Source organism: Habropoda laboriosa, unplaced genomic scaffold (genome assembly GCF_001263275.1).
Source record: "Habropoda laboriosa isolate 0110345459 unplaced genomic scaffold, ASM126327v1 scaffold258, whole genome shotgun sequence".
Classification (NCBI taxonomy): Eukaryota; Metazoa; Arthropoda; class Insecta; order Hymenoptera; family Apidae; genus Habropoda; species Habropoda laboriosa.
Genome location: NW_017100395.1, coordinates 364086 through 381679, shown reverse-complemented (window position 1 = coordinate 381679; position 17594 = coordinate 364086). Strand labels below are relative to the sequence as shown.

At 33.4% G+C, this 17594-nt stretch overlaps 2 protein-coding genes across 2 annotated transcripts; both read right to left on the bottom strand.

Moving 5' to 3' along the window:
- Nucleotides 1–1624: 1624 nt before the first annotated feature.
- Nucleotides 1625–6601, bottom strand: LOC108575098 (E3 ubiquitin-protein ligase SMURF1). The gene is made up of 13 exons (XM_017937814.1): nucleotides 6517–6601; nucleotides 5559–5597; nucleotides 5375–5483; nucleotides 5160–5293; nucleotides 4784–5048; nucleotides 4255–4709; nucleotides 3918–4167; nucleotides 3678–3847; nucleotides 3108–3298; nucleotides 2583–2980; nucleotides 2050–2510; nucleotides 1774–1964; nucleotides 1625–1694 (listed from the first exon to the last, which is right to left on the bottom strand). Exons 1-12 carry the CDS (start codon nucleotides 6569–6571, stop codon nucleotides 1777–1779), a joined length of 2715 nt encoding a protein of 904 aa, XP_017793303.1. The 5' UTR covers nucleotides 6572–6601; the 3' UTR covers nucleotides 1625–1694; nucleotides 1774–1776.
- A 1401-nt stretch (nucleotides 6602–8002) lies between these two features.
- On the bottom strand, nucleotides 8003–17226 carry LOC108575101. Its single transcript, XM_017937817.1, has 4 exons — nucleotides 17157–17226; nucleotides 12276–12331; nucleotides 9085–9243; nucleotides 8003–8540 (listed from the first exon to the last, which is right to left on the bottom strand). Exons 2-4 carry the CDS (start codon nucleotides 12315–12317, stop codon nucleotides 8352–8354), a joined length of 390 nt encoding a protein of 129 aa, XP_017793306.1. The 5' UTR covers nucleotides 12318–12331; nucleotides 17157–17226; the 3' UTR covers nucleotides 8003–8351.
- Between the last annotated feature and the right edge of the window lie 368 nt (nucleotides 17227–17594).

Here is a 17594-nt window from a genome sequence, read left to right as displayed (position 1 = left end):
GATATTTTTACAGTAAAAGTAAATGCTAGAGACTAAACGAAGGTTTCGTGCGATAAATAATTGTCTCTATGCTTTACTAAAAACTAGTAAAGTATAGATTATATTGTGAACTTCTAGAATAAAAAGAGTCGATCCGAGCAAAATCGTTTTAACTTTACATAAACTCGTCGAATAAACTCTTTCCTTAAATATGTGTTCGATTTTTTTAAATTAAAGCTAATGTACACGATTCACGATGTGACCTATACTAGAACCATCGTGCAAAAACCAACTACATGGCTTATACATTATACGCTCGTGTTACTAATTTTATATTAAACACTTTACTATTTACATTTTGTTAACGCATTCGGTACTATTGTTTCCTAAACAAGCAATAATGGTCGTACAGTACGAATTGCGCAGCAATAACAAAATTTGCCGATTGCGTTACAAAGTTCCTCGAAGCAAGTGCCCGTATATCGATAAAAGTAATTTTTAATACTGAGAACACGCACGTCTTTCTCTCTTACCAACGATGATAGTATTGCATGTCTATTAATTTCAATTCTAATTAAAATAATTTAACAGAATATTTTCCTAATAATCTTAAATCTATGTTGCAGATATTCAATCAAATTTACAGCTGATTGTAATATAATGAAAATTATAAAACTGAAACAAAATCAGCATGTTCTTATAGATTATTAAGAACATTCATCAAGTGTATTCATACAATAAGAAACTTAACACTTGCATCGTAGGTCATGCTGTATATACAAATTTTGTATCTTTCCCTTAGTCACCATGACCCATTTAAAATAATACATTATAAAATACTAGATTCCCAGCACTGTTTTTTTACCCGATATTTGACTATAATAGCGTGAATTTGAGTATATATTCTTAATCTGTTACTAAACTCTATTACTTGAAAGATTGTTAATACGGAATTATTAATTGACTGTGCATATTGTAATTACATTTGATTAAAGAGAAATTGAAAACTTTCGAGAATGAAATACATTGTCCTATTATGAGAAATTGGTTTTAGATAGTGCATGTTGCAAAATTTGAAATTTGATGAGATTCTTAATTTTCTTCTAATATTTTCGTTTAATATAAAATATGAACATGAACACATCTAAGATTGAACAATGTTTTTCACATGTGAAAGAATTCATTTTCTATACATATTTGTGCATGCATGATTTTTATATTTTCTATCATACCTTGAAAACAATGAAGTTAATTCTTTGATGGTGATCTTAAAGTAAATTATTGATCCTAGAGTTATGATGAAAAACACTATTAATATAAATAAAACAAAAAGTTAGGCCAATCAAGATATTTACCTCAATGAAATTGTAATTTTTGCACATTTCTATCAGTCACTGAATAATAAATAGTTAAAGACCAATATAACCAGAACTTCTGAGGAACCATTCATTTAAATGTTCATGGACGAAGTGTGGAAATCACAAGAGTGTTCACATACATAATGTACCAATCGACAATCACCTAGAAGTCATTACCACCAAGGCCATTCGGACATTTGTACAAAAACATTGTCAAAATTAATTCTGACGGTTTACGTATTAACATTTTCATTCTATAATACTAACTCTTCTCGTACTCTTCTCAAATAACATCTCTTGGTATTTCAAAAGTTAATTTTTAATTTAACGACAGTAAAATCTGTCGATGAATATTTCCTGTTATAAAAATGTATGACCTTAGTAATTATGTACAATACACGCACTATATAAGTAAAATGCAGTAGGGTATTTTTACCTATTATTCAACAGCGAAACCACAAGTTTCTTCAACTGCTTGTGTAAGTTTATCAAGCATCTTTTGATAACTTGGATAACTTTCTGGAATATCTATTCTATTGAAACAGGTATGCGCTTTTGGTAAATTTTCAGACGGTGCATCAACAGCATGAATTGTAAATAGACGTGGACCCGCAGCTCCTGTTGATCCTATAAAAATATGTAAACAATACCAAATGATTATTATACAGAAAAAGAGTAATAAGCAAAAAAATTAAATTATATAAGTATTTACCTTGTAAAGCTTTGAAACCTTGCAAGGGAACTCGGGAACTTCCAGTAACAAACTGAAGTAATCGAGCTCTCATTTCTTCCCCGTAAGATTCCACTATTTGCCAAAACCATTTTACTACTGGTGTATCAGGTGTACAATGTTTTAGTCGTGTATGCATTTTCCAATCGTTGATATCAATAGTTCCTAACCCACCGATAACCAATTCTAACTCTCTTTCATCAAATGGTCTTAGTAACTGAGGTGGAATTAGTTCGTGGAATCCTTTTTGTAGTGCCAGGAACTGTTGCTCAATTCCTCGCATAAAGCGATAGTTTACGTATAATCGGACGTATTCCTTTTTATTTTCTTCAGTTACAGGAATGTCTTTGCCACCTGGTTTTAGTTCATGATTTTTCAACACTCCGAAACTACTATGTTCTACTGAAAATGTAGCATCCAATACTCCATCTATACTATTCTCTCTATTAAGAAAATAATATTTTTATTTGTTTTATGAAACAGTAATACGCGATTTTTATTTTTCTTCTACTTACAACATCCACGTGAGACTTCTATGTAATTCTGGATCAACTCCTTCTATATCAGTAAGAGTAATTGCTTTATTAAGCAACATTTTATAAAATGGGGTTGTAAAACCACCATCTATGTGATGACCATGAAAAACAGCAATTCCTATTATCCTGCCAGCAAAATGGAAGTACGACAAATGTTCTGGATTTATTCCCGAATCTGGGTTGATTTGAAGTGTATAATTATCGTCTCTCGAATATTGGAAAAGTCCATATTGTGGATTTAACATTTCGTGCGACAATAAATATAACCATTCCCGTGCTACTCCACCATAATCGAGACCTTCTTCGCCGCGGAATTTTACCATAAGTCTTTTACGCATATCTTTTGGCCGCATTTTCATAATTAATCTGTATGACTCCTGAAAGAATGATTTAAGTGACAAAATTATTATTATAATTCTCACATTAAATATGACAAATTTCGAAATTTGAAGACTACGTTACTTTTAAATTACGTTTTAACGATGATCACAATAGCACACTCACTTCAAATATTTCATTCCTTGATACTTCAAGCCTACAATGTCCACTTTGAGGCTGAAGAGCATTCAATTCTGCTCTTAAACACTTCAATTTTGCCACTAAATCCCGCTTATATTTCGGCAGAAGTTCATTGTCCATTAGTTCCTTGGGCAATTCCGATACAGTTTGAGCACTCTGAGGTGATGTATTTTCCACTAAAATATATATACATAACAACTAAATATATAAAATACACAAATAAAACTATTATTTTTGTTGAAAATAATTACAAAAATGTGCTCTAATGAATGAAATTCTCCAAAAATGAATACGCATTTTGTTGGAGTAAAACAGCTTAATAATAGGAACTAACCATTACACAGATACTCATGTAGAGATAAGATAAAATTGTATAATGCACAAATATATTCTTGTTTTGTTTCTATATGGCATTAATGTATGACAATACTATCATGGCATTAAAATTGATGAATTTTGGATATAATATTTGTAAATTTTATATGTTCTACATTTACATTATAATGAAATTAATTAAAATTAATTTGTTTAATTAAATTTAAGTGAAAGACTTACACGTTGGGGAATTGTTATTACTTCCATTTTCTATTCTTGGCCTTTGTTGAACTATATTGCATTGAATACTTGGCGATGCAGGTGTGTCTGCTTCTGCAGGTTCACTTACAGTTGTAGTTGAATTGTTTGAACTACTCGTAGTTTGATTAGTTGTACTATTTTGTCGCCTACTGTTATAAAAATACAATTTGTAAATTTATTTTTCTATAAATTTAATGTTTTCATTCATTAGTAACTTACTTTAATAAATTAGTTATGATCTGACTTGATAATCTAGGATCAGTAAATTGTGTAGTTCTGTTGTTGTGATCCACAAAATAAACACGACCGCTTTGGGTTTGTCGCATTTCCCACCCGCTCGGTAGTGGTCCAAGTTCATTTGCCAATTCATTCGCTGGTAGATCGCGAGGTATTCTAGGATCATGCCAAGTAGACGAGCCAGTTGGTACATGATAAAAGTATACTTGACCTTGCTGTGTTTTTCTCATTTCTGTGAAGTTTATTTATTTTTACCAATTTTGTTCAATTTATGCATTTGTCTCTATATTCGTATAATTTTTTAAGACTCGATACTTACCATAGCCCCTCGGTAAATCTGGTGGTTGCGGAGGATCGTACCTCCTCTCGTTATTAACCATTACGCTATTCCTATTTCTATTACTCCGATTAGGCCTTCGTGGTTGAGCATTACTAATGCCACGGTCTGACCTAACATTTCCACTTTGATTGCCATTTTGTTCGTCGCCTGCTCGCACAGGTCGTCGTTCTCTTGACGATGCTGGCGTTATATTTCTTGCATTGTGTTGATTTCTGTTTTGCTGTTGAGTTGGTGTATTTCTCGGTGTATTTGGGGCAGAACTATCTCTACTAGGCGTTCTACTAGGCGTTCCATCTCCATTCCATTCGGGTGTACATCTAGTAGGACTTTCAGGTCTTATATTAGGAGGACTTCCACTGCCACTGGGAGAAGTAGGTTCAGAAGAAGGTAACGGTGGTGGTTCAGGTGTAGTAGGTATAATACCATTATTAGGTCTATTGCAAAAATTAAGCTGTGTATGAATGAATGCAGTATAAAAAAACCTACCAATTGTCAGAAAGAAACCTACCGCGCATTTGGACGAATCCACTGTGTAGTTCTCGTATAATGATTAACGTAATAAAGTCGTCCATTCGGAGTTCTTCTTTCTTCCCATCCATCTGGTAAATCAGTTGGACAACTTAGATCTCCAAGTACATCAACAACAGCATTATGACCTACTGTATTGCTCACAGCACCATTATGACCATCTCGCGATAAAAGAGATACAACAACTTCTCCTTTAACTACATCTGTATCATCTGAATGTGCTTTGCAGAGATCTAATCTCTGATCTATAAAATATATAAATTTCGAAATTAAAAACTATAAAACTGACATTAAATATTACATAGTATTTAATTATATAGTATACATAATATTAAAAAATACAAAACAGTAATTACATCCTGTATCCTTGAGTCTTTGAATTGTATTGGATAATATTCTTACACATCCCAAAAATCCTCCACCTTTCTTTTTATGAATCTTTTTATGGTTCCATACTGATATAGTAATGCCATCATCCTTGCCAATGTATCTGCAAAATATTCAGAATTTACAAATTTGCTACATAGAAAATTATAGTAATATAAATGCATAATAATTGAAAAGTAATTACAAGTCATAATGTTGATTCCACATGGGATCTAAAGTTGCCTTACACGTATGAGTGCTATGACATTGACCCGAACCATCAACAGTTATTTTAGCAAAAGGATCCGGAAGGCCTTAAATAAATCTTCTATTTAAAAAACAAACTTTTTTCAATAGGTTTTTTCTTTTTTAATATAAAGAATACTCACGAAACAGATCTTTTCTGGCAAGATTACGGGCACATAAAACTGTGAAATATACATAATAAATACATAAGTTTATTTTGAATTAATATACTTTTGTAGCATAAAGAATAATAATATACAAATCAATTCACTTAATATAACAACAATATTCTTTTATAAATACATTTGTTTAACATTTTACAAAAGATATAACATCATAATATAAAAATGTCCACATACAATTTCTTTGGCATTGATCCATTTAGCTTTATTGCTTGACATTTTTTAATGGACAATGGCACACTGAATAGTTATAATTTGAAAGAGGAAAGAAAATAAGAATGCTTTGTTGTAAATGTAAAATGGAACTGGTCATAAATTTACATATTTACAATTGGTTTAACAATGTAAAATATAACGAAATATTAATCATACATTCGTATAACGAATACTAAAGCCGTACATCACTACTAGGCGTCTGACATTTGTTAATTAGGCCTATTCATATTCGATTATGAGCTTGGCAATATTCCCCATTGAATCAATCAGCAACAAGCGATTTCGAATTGAAAAATGCTCGTAACGTATCAAGCCCTCCGGGAAGTGTCAAATATCAAGGGAGAGCTAATGCGGGTGCGACAAATTCACCAAAATTAACGTCTTCGGTCTACGGTCTCCCGGAGTGCTCACGGTGGGGTCTTGACCTCCGATAGGGAGTTGCCATAACCAAAGGACGAAAACCCTAGTCAAACCTTTTTGCGTATTTTCCTTTTCGTATTATAGCGATCAAGCGTTACTCGATATTCATAACGGTGGTTCTAACGTTACTCGAAAAACAGACCACCGTAAGGATTACGGCAGGGCCATATTAACAAACACACAACAAATGAAGACACGGAAAGGATCACAACGCGTGTTGGCTATCGGCCGACTTTCACGCTCCTCTCTTGTTAGATTCATTGCGATTTCCTAATAAACTCACTCGTCAAACGAATCTTCATGGCCCCGTTCCTCCTGCTACCGCCCGGATTCGACATTTTCCACGCACATTTAACGCTTCCTACCGCACATCGGCACTCTAATTAGTAAATAAAACTGCTGCTCGAAGCGGCGGTGCAATCCGCACACACGCAACCATGCACGATCGACTATTGCAGCTGATCGACCTTACCGACCATATCGACTCAGCCTCTGTCGACTCGTGTCTCTCGAAATATATCGAAAGCAACGAGTAACTCGTTGGACGGTTACAAGATTCCAATCTCTTTACTGTTTTAATGTAAGCTTATTTCATTATACAGTAGCATTTAGGCGTTATTCGCAAATATTTGATTGTTCAAATACGTGGGTAAAATTTTGTACACAAAAATATTATATAAAAAAAAAGAAGAAAGCATAATAATTCTCATTGGTAACAACTTTAAACAGTTACGATACTTTTTGTCAAGTATCTTACGATACATTGTGCAACATTACTTATGTAATTGAATTTTTACACCTCAGAATTTAATCCATAATTATTACAAAAAATTATAAGCTTAACTTTCTCTTGAGAGTACAGATTTATACAAAAATCAAATTCGAATGTAATTACACGCATGCGGTGTAATGTAGAACACCATGTTTTTTCCGAGAGAATCTTGCCTAGCGTAAAATAAAAGTCATTTAAAAACGAATTAAGGAGAATGATTTATTTTATGCAATTATATGTACAATGTGTTAACGCAAAGTAGGCGAATTCACTGTAACAGTGGTTAAACTAAACTTTCGCATTTATTAAAGATGCACACTTCTCGACGTATGTTAACGAACAAATTAAAACAAACGACAACTGAAATCGTTATGAAATACTAATTCTTAAACATACGACAAGAAGGGGAAAAAATAGGTTATCGATATAAGATAATAAAAAACAATGATGTTATTTCGACGAGTTTAACAAACTTACGGTACATGCAGTGCGTGATCGTAGCTTAATTAATGTGTAACAATCACGATTACAGCTTTCACTGGCCTTACATTAGAAAGGGACTGCCGTTTATTCTATAAGAAAAATATTTAGCTACACTTTCGACGCCGTAAACTTGAATTCGAAGAAAGCGTAAGTAAATGTTATTCGCACTTTTTCTTTTAATCTGATTTAATTAGAATAAATCGATCGTAACAAGTGTGAAAAATAAAGAAAATTTCTTTCTGACAAGAATACTTTGGCAAATTCTGAAATTATTGGAATATATTGTATAAATGAAATAAAAGATTTTGTAAAGATACTATCATAAATAATAATAAACTCTTAAAATACACTTTTGTCATTAAAAGTAATAAACAGCTTGTTTTTTAATATTTTTCGAACTTTGTATATAAATGTTTCATATTCTGTGTATTGTTATTTTGGTTAGAAACGTTTCGATATATCTCGAAATTTCTTATCAATACTAGTTTTCTATCTGCTATAAATTTATCGTAAATAAATCGTTCTATTTTACGATACAAAAAGAATCTTTCTAATTTTTGCTTTTACATTCAGAAACGCAAAACACTGTTTTATTTAAAAAATTACTTCTGCCTGTACAGTTTTCATTTCACAATTTTCTTTATACAAAATCTTTTATACGAGTCAGTTAACGTTTCACGTGTTTTCCCTTAAAGTGTTCGAGGGAAGAAAGCCTGTTTGCTTGAATATTAAATTAATTTCTTCGATCTTTGGCAGTATTTCATTGACGAAAAATTCGTCTGTTTCTTATCATGAAGTACATACAAGAATGAATCGGTGATTTACGATCGCTGATATTATTTTAAAAGGTACATTCTTCTTTTTTAGGATGATCCTCGGTACACTAATACCGCGTCTACCAAAAACAAAATTCCTTCGACAAGACTGACGCATCCTTTGGCGAGTCCAGTGTCACGGAAGGAGCCTTTGTAAACCGAGTTCGCGAAATAGTCGAGAATTAAGGCACCAGCCAAGACGAACAGGATGAAGCCAGCCACGGTAAAGAACATGTCCTGTAAATCAACAATCTCGTAAGTTACTTTTTTCTTTACAATATATTACATTCGTATGTAATTCGATGTATTACAGAGAAAGGAATGTTAGAAAATAGAAGAATACTGTATATATCTTGAATAGGAGAAATGATCAAATCTGGAGTATGTTAATTGGTCGACTTCTAGACTAATGAAATATGATTTATCAAAAATGGCATTCAGTTTAATAAGATACTAGGATATTTGATAAATTAATTTTCATAAATATTTCATTCATGATTAATTGTATACATTTCATAAATAATTTGATGAAATTATTGTATGTACTAGTTCAGCGCTATTTCAACTGTTGGAATAGTATTGCAATATCAATTGATTTGAGAGTGTAACGAAAGACTTGATACTGTGAAAATTGCTTGGTGTTTGATAGTTTCAAGGAAAAGCGCAGGGAAAGTTAAAAAGCGAGCGCTGTAAGAAGTTTCCAGTAAGTTTTGAAGAAATAAAATGTCACGGTATTGTAGGATGTACGCAAAATGTTCGTTATATTTGATTTTTTTCTTACCAAACGACGATCGAGTGCAGATCCTAAAAGAATACCAAGGAATATTCCCGCGAGAATAATTAAATATCCACCAAAGGCGCCCATCGTAATCATTGCACTATGTCTACCTCCATCGCTGAAGGAGTGATAGTGCAATCCTATAAGGACGCACACCACAATCTGAAAACAACGAAAGGAAAATTTCAGAAAAATAATGAAACAGTTGGAAATTTAAAAAAAAGCCATAATCTGATTATTTCATGTATTGTACAAATTTTTGTTCTGTGAATAGGATTAAGAATCATTTTGAGTACTCGACGAATATTCAACGTTGATTTATTCAAAAATGAAGCTTCCTATGAAGAGAATGTTACTCTACATTTTCTACAGATTTTTCCAGTTCTATTCGTATTAACGCAAAAGTGCGGTGTAATTCAATTAATTTCAATTCGTTTCATTCAACTCGATGAAAATCTAATTCCGTTCATCAAATCCAAAGTTCTACATCGAACTTAACAAAATGAAGTTTATCATTCTCGCCTAATTCCTCTTTTTCCTATAGTTATGTGGCGACCGCCACGGGGGGCCACGCACTTAGGCCTGGCGACTCTTGGCCCTCAAGGTGAAGAATCGAGAGATGGTTTTCCAAACATCTCCGAGTTTCTTCGTCCTCGAGGACAAGAGTATTGCCTCGGCAATGCAGGCTCGCGTCCCCACTTCCTGGGACTTTCCCAGGGAAGTCTTCTTAAGGGAGCCCCGAAAAAAGGCACGGGGCTTTTTGTCGTAGACTCGCGTCGCCTACACCTCAAAATTAGGTTAAGCGTTATCGGATTGGAATAAATATATTGTTATTAAACAACTCGTCCGAGTAATTACTTTACACCACGTCACTTCCAAAGTTACGTTCAATTTTGCGTCAGTTAAACTTTCGAGCGTTACTGTACATGAAATTATTCTTACGATTGGCATAACGAACGAACGATCAGATATTAATTAAAATGCTGCTAATATCCCGATCTTAAACGACAGCATCTGATTTGAAGTAATAATACTGCTTGTACGGAATATCAATGTATACGTCGTTCAAAATGAGAGTAACCTCGCTCTCGGACCGATTCTCGTCCATTCTGCGCATAGACAAAGAGCGTAGCAAAGGGTAAGACGGAGAGAAACGTAGGTGGTTAAGTGGTGGTTTGGACGTTCTAGTGGTTCTAGCCCTGCCTTAGGCACGCGTCCCATGCGCGAGAAACGTAGGTGGTTAAGTGGGGGTTTGGACGTTCTAGTGGTTCTAGCCCTGCCTTAGGCACGCGTCCCATGCGCAAAGCGAGGTTACTCTAATTTTGAACAGAGTATAGTTATCTTGCGAAAGAATATACGCGTAAAACTGCTCGCAGTGAACAATATAACACTGTACAGAATAGAACAAAACACGGGTTATAGGTAAGCACTGTTAAAAGTTAATGATAACTGTACGAAAGTGGACCAACGAAACAAGTGCATCGACTCTATCAATACCAGCATAAATAACGTATTAGAATTCAACGTTCGTGCTCTAGTTAGGAAGTTGATTCTATTTCGAGGATGTAAATTTTAACTAGACAACCAGTCGTCGCTAACAGACGCATTAGGGAAACGTCGCTTCTTTATAGAAAGTATTCCTCCGTCACAGTTAATGTTACATTCATCACGCGTTATGAGCCCTGCTCACCTCGCCATCATGCGTACGGCATTGTTAATTAATTGCATACTAACATTACGTCATACGTCCAGTTTACGATGTGATTCGAAGCACATTCCTGGAACGGAATTTCCTTTGATAGGACAATTGCTCGATCTTGATCTCGTAGGAAAGGCTCTGACTATTTAGGAATAGAACGGTTCATTGAAAATACTCGTTAGCGTGGAATAATGACAAAGTTACCATTAAATAAATTCAGTTTTTCTTTTAAGTCTGAGTTTTTAGGAGAGGCTCTGAATATTTAGCGATAGAACGGTTCATTGTAAATAATCGAAGATACGGAAAAAATTGCCTTTAACTGTATTTAGTTATCTTCTGAATCTGAATTTTTCATAGCATTTTTAATCGAGATAATTGTAACGTATTATTAATACCAAAAGCATAAAGTTTATTAATAACTTGTAAGTTTACATAACGCGTAAAAGTAAATACGTGACAAATTTGCATACTCCATATATTCAGATAACTAAAATCTTAAACTGGTTGTTTTACAACGACACAGTCTTTTTACGTTATCTTTGGCATTGTGGAAATATTTCAAGAAATCGCTCTCATAATGTTTTACTCTGATACAGGATTTTCTATCGATGCATTTGATTAATTTATTCTTTTCTGCGCGTTAATGAAATCCAAGCAAACCTGTGCATTGCACAGTTAAATCCTAAATAGTGCGGTATTCGGGTCTTTTTTGACCCATCGCCTTCCGAGTTTAGTAACTTTTACCGTTACCAAGTTAATATTCCCTTAATATTACACTGAACGTCTATTGTTTACGTTGAAAAATTGTTACACATAAGGTCTCTCGGTCTTTTTTGGCCCAAGTCGAAGGAAAGAACGCATTACGGTTAAAAAAATGGAAAATTTCTATTCGATTTCTGCTAAATCGTGATAAAAATTATGCAAATCAGAATACTCGATATCACAAAGAAAGTTCGCGCGTTGCATTGCGTACGAGTCTTAGGAATTCTAACGGAAACTTGGATTGCGATTGATTTCCGGTCCGAGGTGCGACTATAACAAGAAGAGAATCTCTTGCACGGTAATTACCAGCTATTATGTCATTCTCTGTTCTGGTAGGCTAAAGAAGCACGTTTCTAACTTATTCACTTTACTCGTGAGATATGAACGTTTGTCACTGATTTAAGAGAATCGCGAAGAAGCGTAAAATTCTGGCCAGCGAACTATGCAAAATTGTTCATCAGTCAGGCTGAGAAAAATTACAAAAGAAATAAGCTCACCGTTGGCACTTACGTTTCGACGTGATTGTAATTCAAATAATTTATTTATTCTACTACGTAGAAGATTTCAATTTTAAACGATATTATTCGTTTACTTTGTTTAAAGAAACGAAACGAAACTCTGTTAGACGTCTACTCAATATTTGAGTGAATTTTGCGATAGTTAAATATTAGGTTGAGTATTCGTAAAATTAAAATACTTTCAAAGATCTATTTTTTTCAAAGTTAATACTTACCAATTGCAACAGTTTGAGGACATGCGATTTGTTAAACGACATTTTGGTTCACGTATCTGCAAAGAATAGAAATGATTCAAGAAATGAAATAAGTAATACCAGAGAATTTTATTATTACTAATATTCGTTATTACTAATATTAAAATAATATTTTATTATTCCTAATATTACTAAAACGTCGCGAAATTATAATTATAAAATGGGTAAAAGTGGATGAAATTGCATTTCATTTGGTACACCCCGGTAACGAAATATATTATACCTCTGCAGCAATACACCAAAATTGGAACCACAACGAAATCAATCTCAGGCACATTAGTCACCAACACTGTACACAATAACGATAAATTATCAATATTTCCTAAATCTCAGCGAACGATCTGATTAACCGTGTCTCGTATCGCATGAACTTTGCCAATCTACGAACATTTAGACGACTAGAATCAGTTTCAGGTTAAACGAAAAACAAACTGAAATTGTCGCAATCGTTTTATTAATGGAAAAACGTGCACTTCGCGACACCTCTTTGACCTTAACCATATATAACATAAAACAACAGTAATCGTCGAGACTTTATGAAAGATAATATTTCTCCGATTCTCTCGTACAAAAAATTGTACTAAATGTACCCAAGCGTTGTAACCCTTTGAAAGTATAAAAAATCGATGCTCTCTAATTTCTTGATTAGATTACATTTGATAAATAGCGATTCGATTCTCAGAGAAATGGGGAGAATTCTGGTACAAAAAGAGGAGGTTCCTTCGAACTGAAAAGTGATTCGGAAGATTAGTTATTAGAGGCTTGAAGAAAGTTGGCGAGTGGTTAAACGATTGTTCGAAAAATACCGAAAATTCTGAGAAAAATATGGAGCAGTGATTAAAGCGACTGCGATTCAACGAGAAACGCAGCTTATCAACGGACGAGGGAAACGTTAAATTCATCATGCTCCGCTTACGAATTCATGCAGATTATTAGTTGCAAGTGAGCGAATGGAATAAGGCTTTATAAAATAATATTCAATAATACAGCGTATGAAAAGAAAAGATCAGCTTAGACCATTCGCGGTCAATTTGCCTCTACTCTAACTTATTCACGCACACGTGAACTGGACCTCTTAACCACTTATCGCTCACGCCCGTGACATACACGGGCACGCCGAAACGGCCAATTTGGATAAGTCCGTGATTGTCACGGGCAGAGTCGATACGCTCGCTGTTTGGCGGCTTTCTTACTCTGGCCATTCGTATTTCTGAATCGAAGCTGTAATATCTGTACTGAAACACGTACATATATTGCCTTTCTAGCACTATTCGTTGTACATTGAATGAATAAACAATGATAATATCCAGAATGTTTTGCATTTCTTTAGTCTTCGAGTGACCAGCGTTCGCTAATTTTTCTTATTGTGTCTTCCTTTACAGTTTTGAGATTTATTTTCTTTTTTTTTTTTAGTGTTACTATTGTTATTTTTTAGTAAATTTTGCTAAATTTTTTGAAAAATTGTAATACTCGAAACAGAATTATTTATGTTATATTTCATCTTTCGCTTTGTTTTGTCTGTTTCAGTAAAAGTACTTCGCACACCGCTGAAAATGTAGAAAAAATGTTACAATATCCAGAGAATATGAATGTATGCAAAAAAATTTGTGCATTTTTGGCCGATAAATTTGAAAAAGATCTGAGCGATAAGTGGTTAATCACGGAAAAAGATCATTTGTACATATAGATTAGAATGCTATTTATGATTGAAGCTACTGCAGTAGGTGCTGTATTGAGTTAAAAGTCCTGCAAATGTTAGGATTGGCGACATTTCATACGCACCAACCTAATAAGTTAGGTATGAGACAAGTGTGTATAAATAGTGATTGCTAACAGTACGAAGTGAAAGAGAGAATGTAATAAAAGATAGCCAGTGGGTTTTTCAATAATATAGTGCAAAAGTTCATACTGCAAGACAGTGTCACTTTGAAAAGAAATTCCACAAACGATAAGAGAAAATTAATGCATTTCATTATTAAACAGTTGTGTCGCACACTGTACGAATGCTTGCACAAATCACGTTCATTTTTCACAGAATTAATCAACCGTTTCGCATCGTTAACAGCATGATGTTTACTCTATCAGCGTTAAAAACAACCGTTCGTTCATTTCTTCGGAATTTTTGTCAGCCCGTACTGATAAAGAAAAGGAACTACATATAGCTACGTATAATGCAGTGTACTTGTTAATTCTGTCTGATAAGTTTCCAGGATACAGATAGCGAGCAATCACTCGTAGCATTAGAATGATTCATTCTTGTAGTACGCACATTGAGCAGCGAACGTAAATAATAGGCATAATTTGTTCATCTGATAAACTTCACCAGTGTATATTATTCTTTCGTCTTATTAATACATTTGTCCCAGCATTTGGAAAATTATCAGCAGAAAAAGTTTAAAACTTTTAATAATTTTTTTACAATTTCGCGAAGACTGATTCGCGATAAAGAAAATTACGTCAATTCTATATATCGTCGAGCATAATTGACAAATGTCACAATTTTAAAAATATTTATTTATTTTATCAGAGGAATTATGTTTACTGTATTCACATTTATCGAAGCAGTATTTAAACTCGCTTTTTACAAAAACAAACATTTATTCTGCTTTCTGGACTTATTTTTTCGCAGCAAATCATTGTTATAATGCGAGGCTGTGCCTGCTTTTACGAAAAGTTTTGAAAAATTCCTCTTTCTAGAATACATTTTGAAATAATTTGTTTTTGTGTATTTACGCGCAGTTAGGTTAGTAGAACAGGTGGTCATTTAGGGCGGCCATGTAATTCCAAAGATGGACAGAAAGAAAGGACAGAGATGTCAACATCTGACTCGACTGTCTATACCGTCGTTAAACGAATTGTACAACACAAAAGAGAAGTTCTAGTAGCTTGGAATTAGAATGAATATTGCAGAAGGATGATCTCATTGTTAAAACTAAATACATCATTCAGCTATTTCGAAAATAACATAATCTTTCTTTTTACAATGGAACCACGTTGGAGCATTAATCACTGTATCAATTCACGAGTTAAATGATCTGTGGCCAGAGTAATTAACAGATTAACAGATATAAAATTACAAGTTAGAAAGTATAACTTTAGTTTAATTGAAAAAAATTTTAAATAATCGACACGTATTAAAAATATACGCTAAATGAATGTTTCGATTGTTTGCGTCACCAGGCATGAAATTATAAAATACTTCAATGCTGTTCTTTGATGCTAACTGTATTTAATAAAATAGAGAAGCGTAATGCTTCGGAACAGGAATAAGTAAAATCTTTCAAGAATTATATTCGTCTGATCTAATGAAAACAGAAAAGTAGACGAAGGAAAATATGTAAGAAGAAAATTTGCAGCGATGTGCGTTACGTGTAAAATTTAGCGTTGAAAAGAAAGTTGAACTTTCACTTGCTCTGTCAGTGGCCCGAAAACCTTGACTCAATTTTTCAATGGATCTCTTTTCTTTTATTCTAATTGAAACATTTTTCTCCATTTTATTCTTTTATCTTTTCTCTAAAGAGATCAAAATTTGTGTAACGTAAACGATTTAAACGTAACAATTCGCGAGTGCGTCAATTAAACTTCTGTAAGTTTGCGATTAAATTGAAATTCTGTAAGTGCAATTAAATAATTAAGTTAAATTTCTACAAGTGCAATTAGACAATTAAATTAAACTTCTATAAGCATTCATAATGTAACAATGTATGTATAATTTCATAAATCTCGAGCGGTGAGTAATCTCGGCGTACTTCTTTGCGAGTGTTGAAAGAAGAGGTGCGGTACAGCTAAAAATAATGCGCATATGAATACAAATCAGTTCGATTAAAAATGCACGCTACTCGTTTCGCCGCTGATACTCCGTTTACAAGAATGTATACACGCATTATCACCTGATGTTTAAGAGTGTAGCTGTCACTCTGAAGCCTGAATTTTATATCGCAAACTTGCGACTTTTTTTTCTAGTTTCATAACTATATCTCACATAGAAACCATTAAAATATTTGACAAATTCTCCAAATAATTGCAACATGAAATGTATTTAATTTTCATTTCAAACAGATGCTTGTTATTATTTTGTTAAAGGAAAAAAAAACGTTCACGAGTCGTACATTTAAAGTATAAAGTTCGCCAGTATAGGAATAAAGTACGTTATTTACGTATGATTAATTTCAAAGTAAATTACTCCAATATTTGTCAATTACGTGGCACTTTGAACCAATCAGGAGATTGGTCGAAGGTAAACATTTAGCGAATACGTGAAATTTCCTCTCTACAAGCAACACATGCGAAAGAAACAAGCACACGTTATAAATGAAAACGTAAGCCACTTCTCGTTACAAAGCACACATAATTACACTGTGCACAAGAAAAACCAATAGCAAAAACTTTCCTACGTTTGACATGTGAGAGAAAAAGTATTTGAAGAAGATAGAAATGGGTTAAGTTTACAATACTCTTGAAACAAAATTTCTATGTAGCCAAACGACAAACTTCAAATTTTCAGTATATAAAATTTGATTGTTATATTGAAAATATAATCCGATATTTCATTAATTCTTACACTTATCACGTTGTTAATTTTTCTTAGAAATTTTGTTTATTATTATATCCCGGATAAATCGAGCACCGTTTATTTGACAAGTGTTACAGAAAACTATCTACTTGAATACCATTTTGTGTTCATTATTAATTATTCTATTACCTATCACAATTTTCATTCCCTATTTATTTAGTTAAATTCGTTAATTTTTCTCTTAATAATTTAGCTTTGATCCATTCAGAAAATGTTGTAAATTTCAACTTGACCCATTTTTACTTTGTCTTGATCGAAAGTGGACTTACAATTCTAACTTGACGATTCAGTTAATTGCACGTAGATGCTCACGAGACGAGAGTTGGGCAAGGACTAGATGCTGAAGACTGATCGCGGATCGTAAAGGAGCGACGTTGAGCTCCGATTTTTACCGCAGACTGAAACACGACTACGTTTACGCGATCTCTTACACAGGCATTGTGTGTAGCCTCGGCTTTACTATACTCACGTTATCCCTGCAATAGTATAGTGTCTCTCAAACTGCGCGGTCTTTCATGAAGTAAGGCGCAGTGACTGTTGGAGAATTCCATACTGACGAGAAAATTTTTTACAAGTCATTAAAAATTATGGTGTTTTTTATTTAACTTTGTTATTTTTCTCAATTATGCAGACACCTTTTATTTACCATTTCTATTCTTTATTTAAATCTCTTTGAATTCTAAATTTTATGAAAGAATTCTGATTAA

Bases quoted from the DNA above. Each gene is read 5' to 3' on its own strand.
- LOC108575098 (XM_017937814.1), bottom strand. From the start codon at position 6,571: ATGTCGAATCCGGGCGGTAGCAGGAGGAACGGGGCCATGAAGATTCGT. The intron at 5,484-5,558 runs GTGAGTATTCTT...GATTTATTTAAG, and splicing joins TGCCAGAAAAGATCTGTTTC to GCCTTCCGGATCCTTTTGCT. The intron at 3,848-3,917 runs GTAAGTTACTAA...TTTTTATAACAG, and splicing joins ATCATAACTAATTTATTAAA to TAGGCGACAAAATAGTACAA.
- LOC108575101 (XM_017937817.1), bottom strand. From the start codon at position 12,317: ATGTCGTTTAACAAATCGCATGTCCTCAAACTGTTGCAATTG. The intron at 9,244-12,275 runs GTAAGTATTAAC...CGTTGTTTTCAG, and splicing joins TCCTCAAACTGTTGCAATTG to ATTGTGGTGTGCGTCCTTAT. The intron at 8,541-9,084 runs GTAAGAAAAAAA...GTTGATTTACAG, and splicing joins CTGCACTCGATCGTCGTTTG to GACATGTTCTTTACCGTGGC.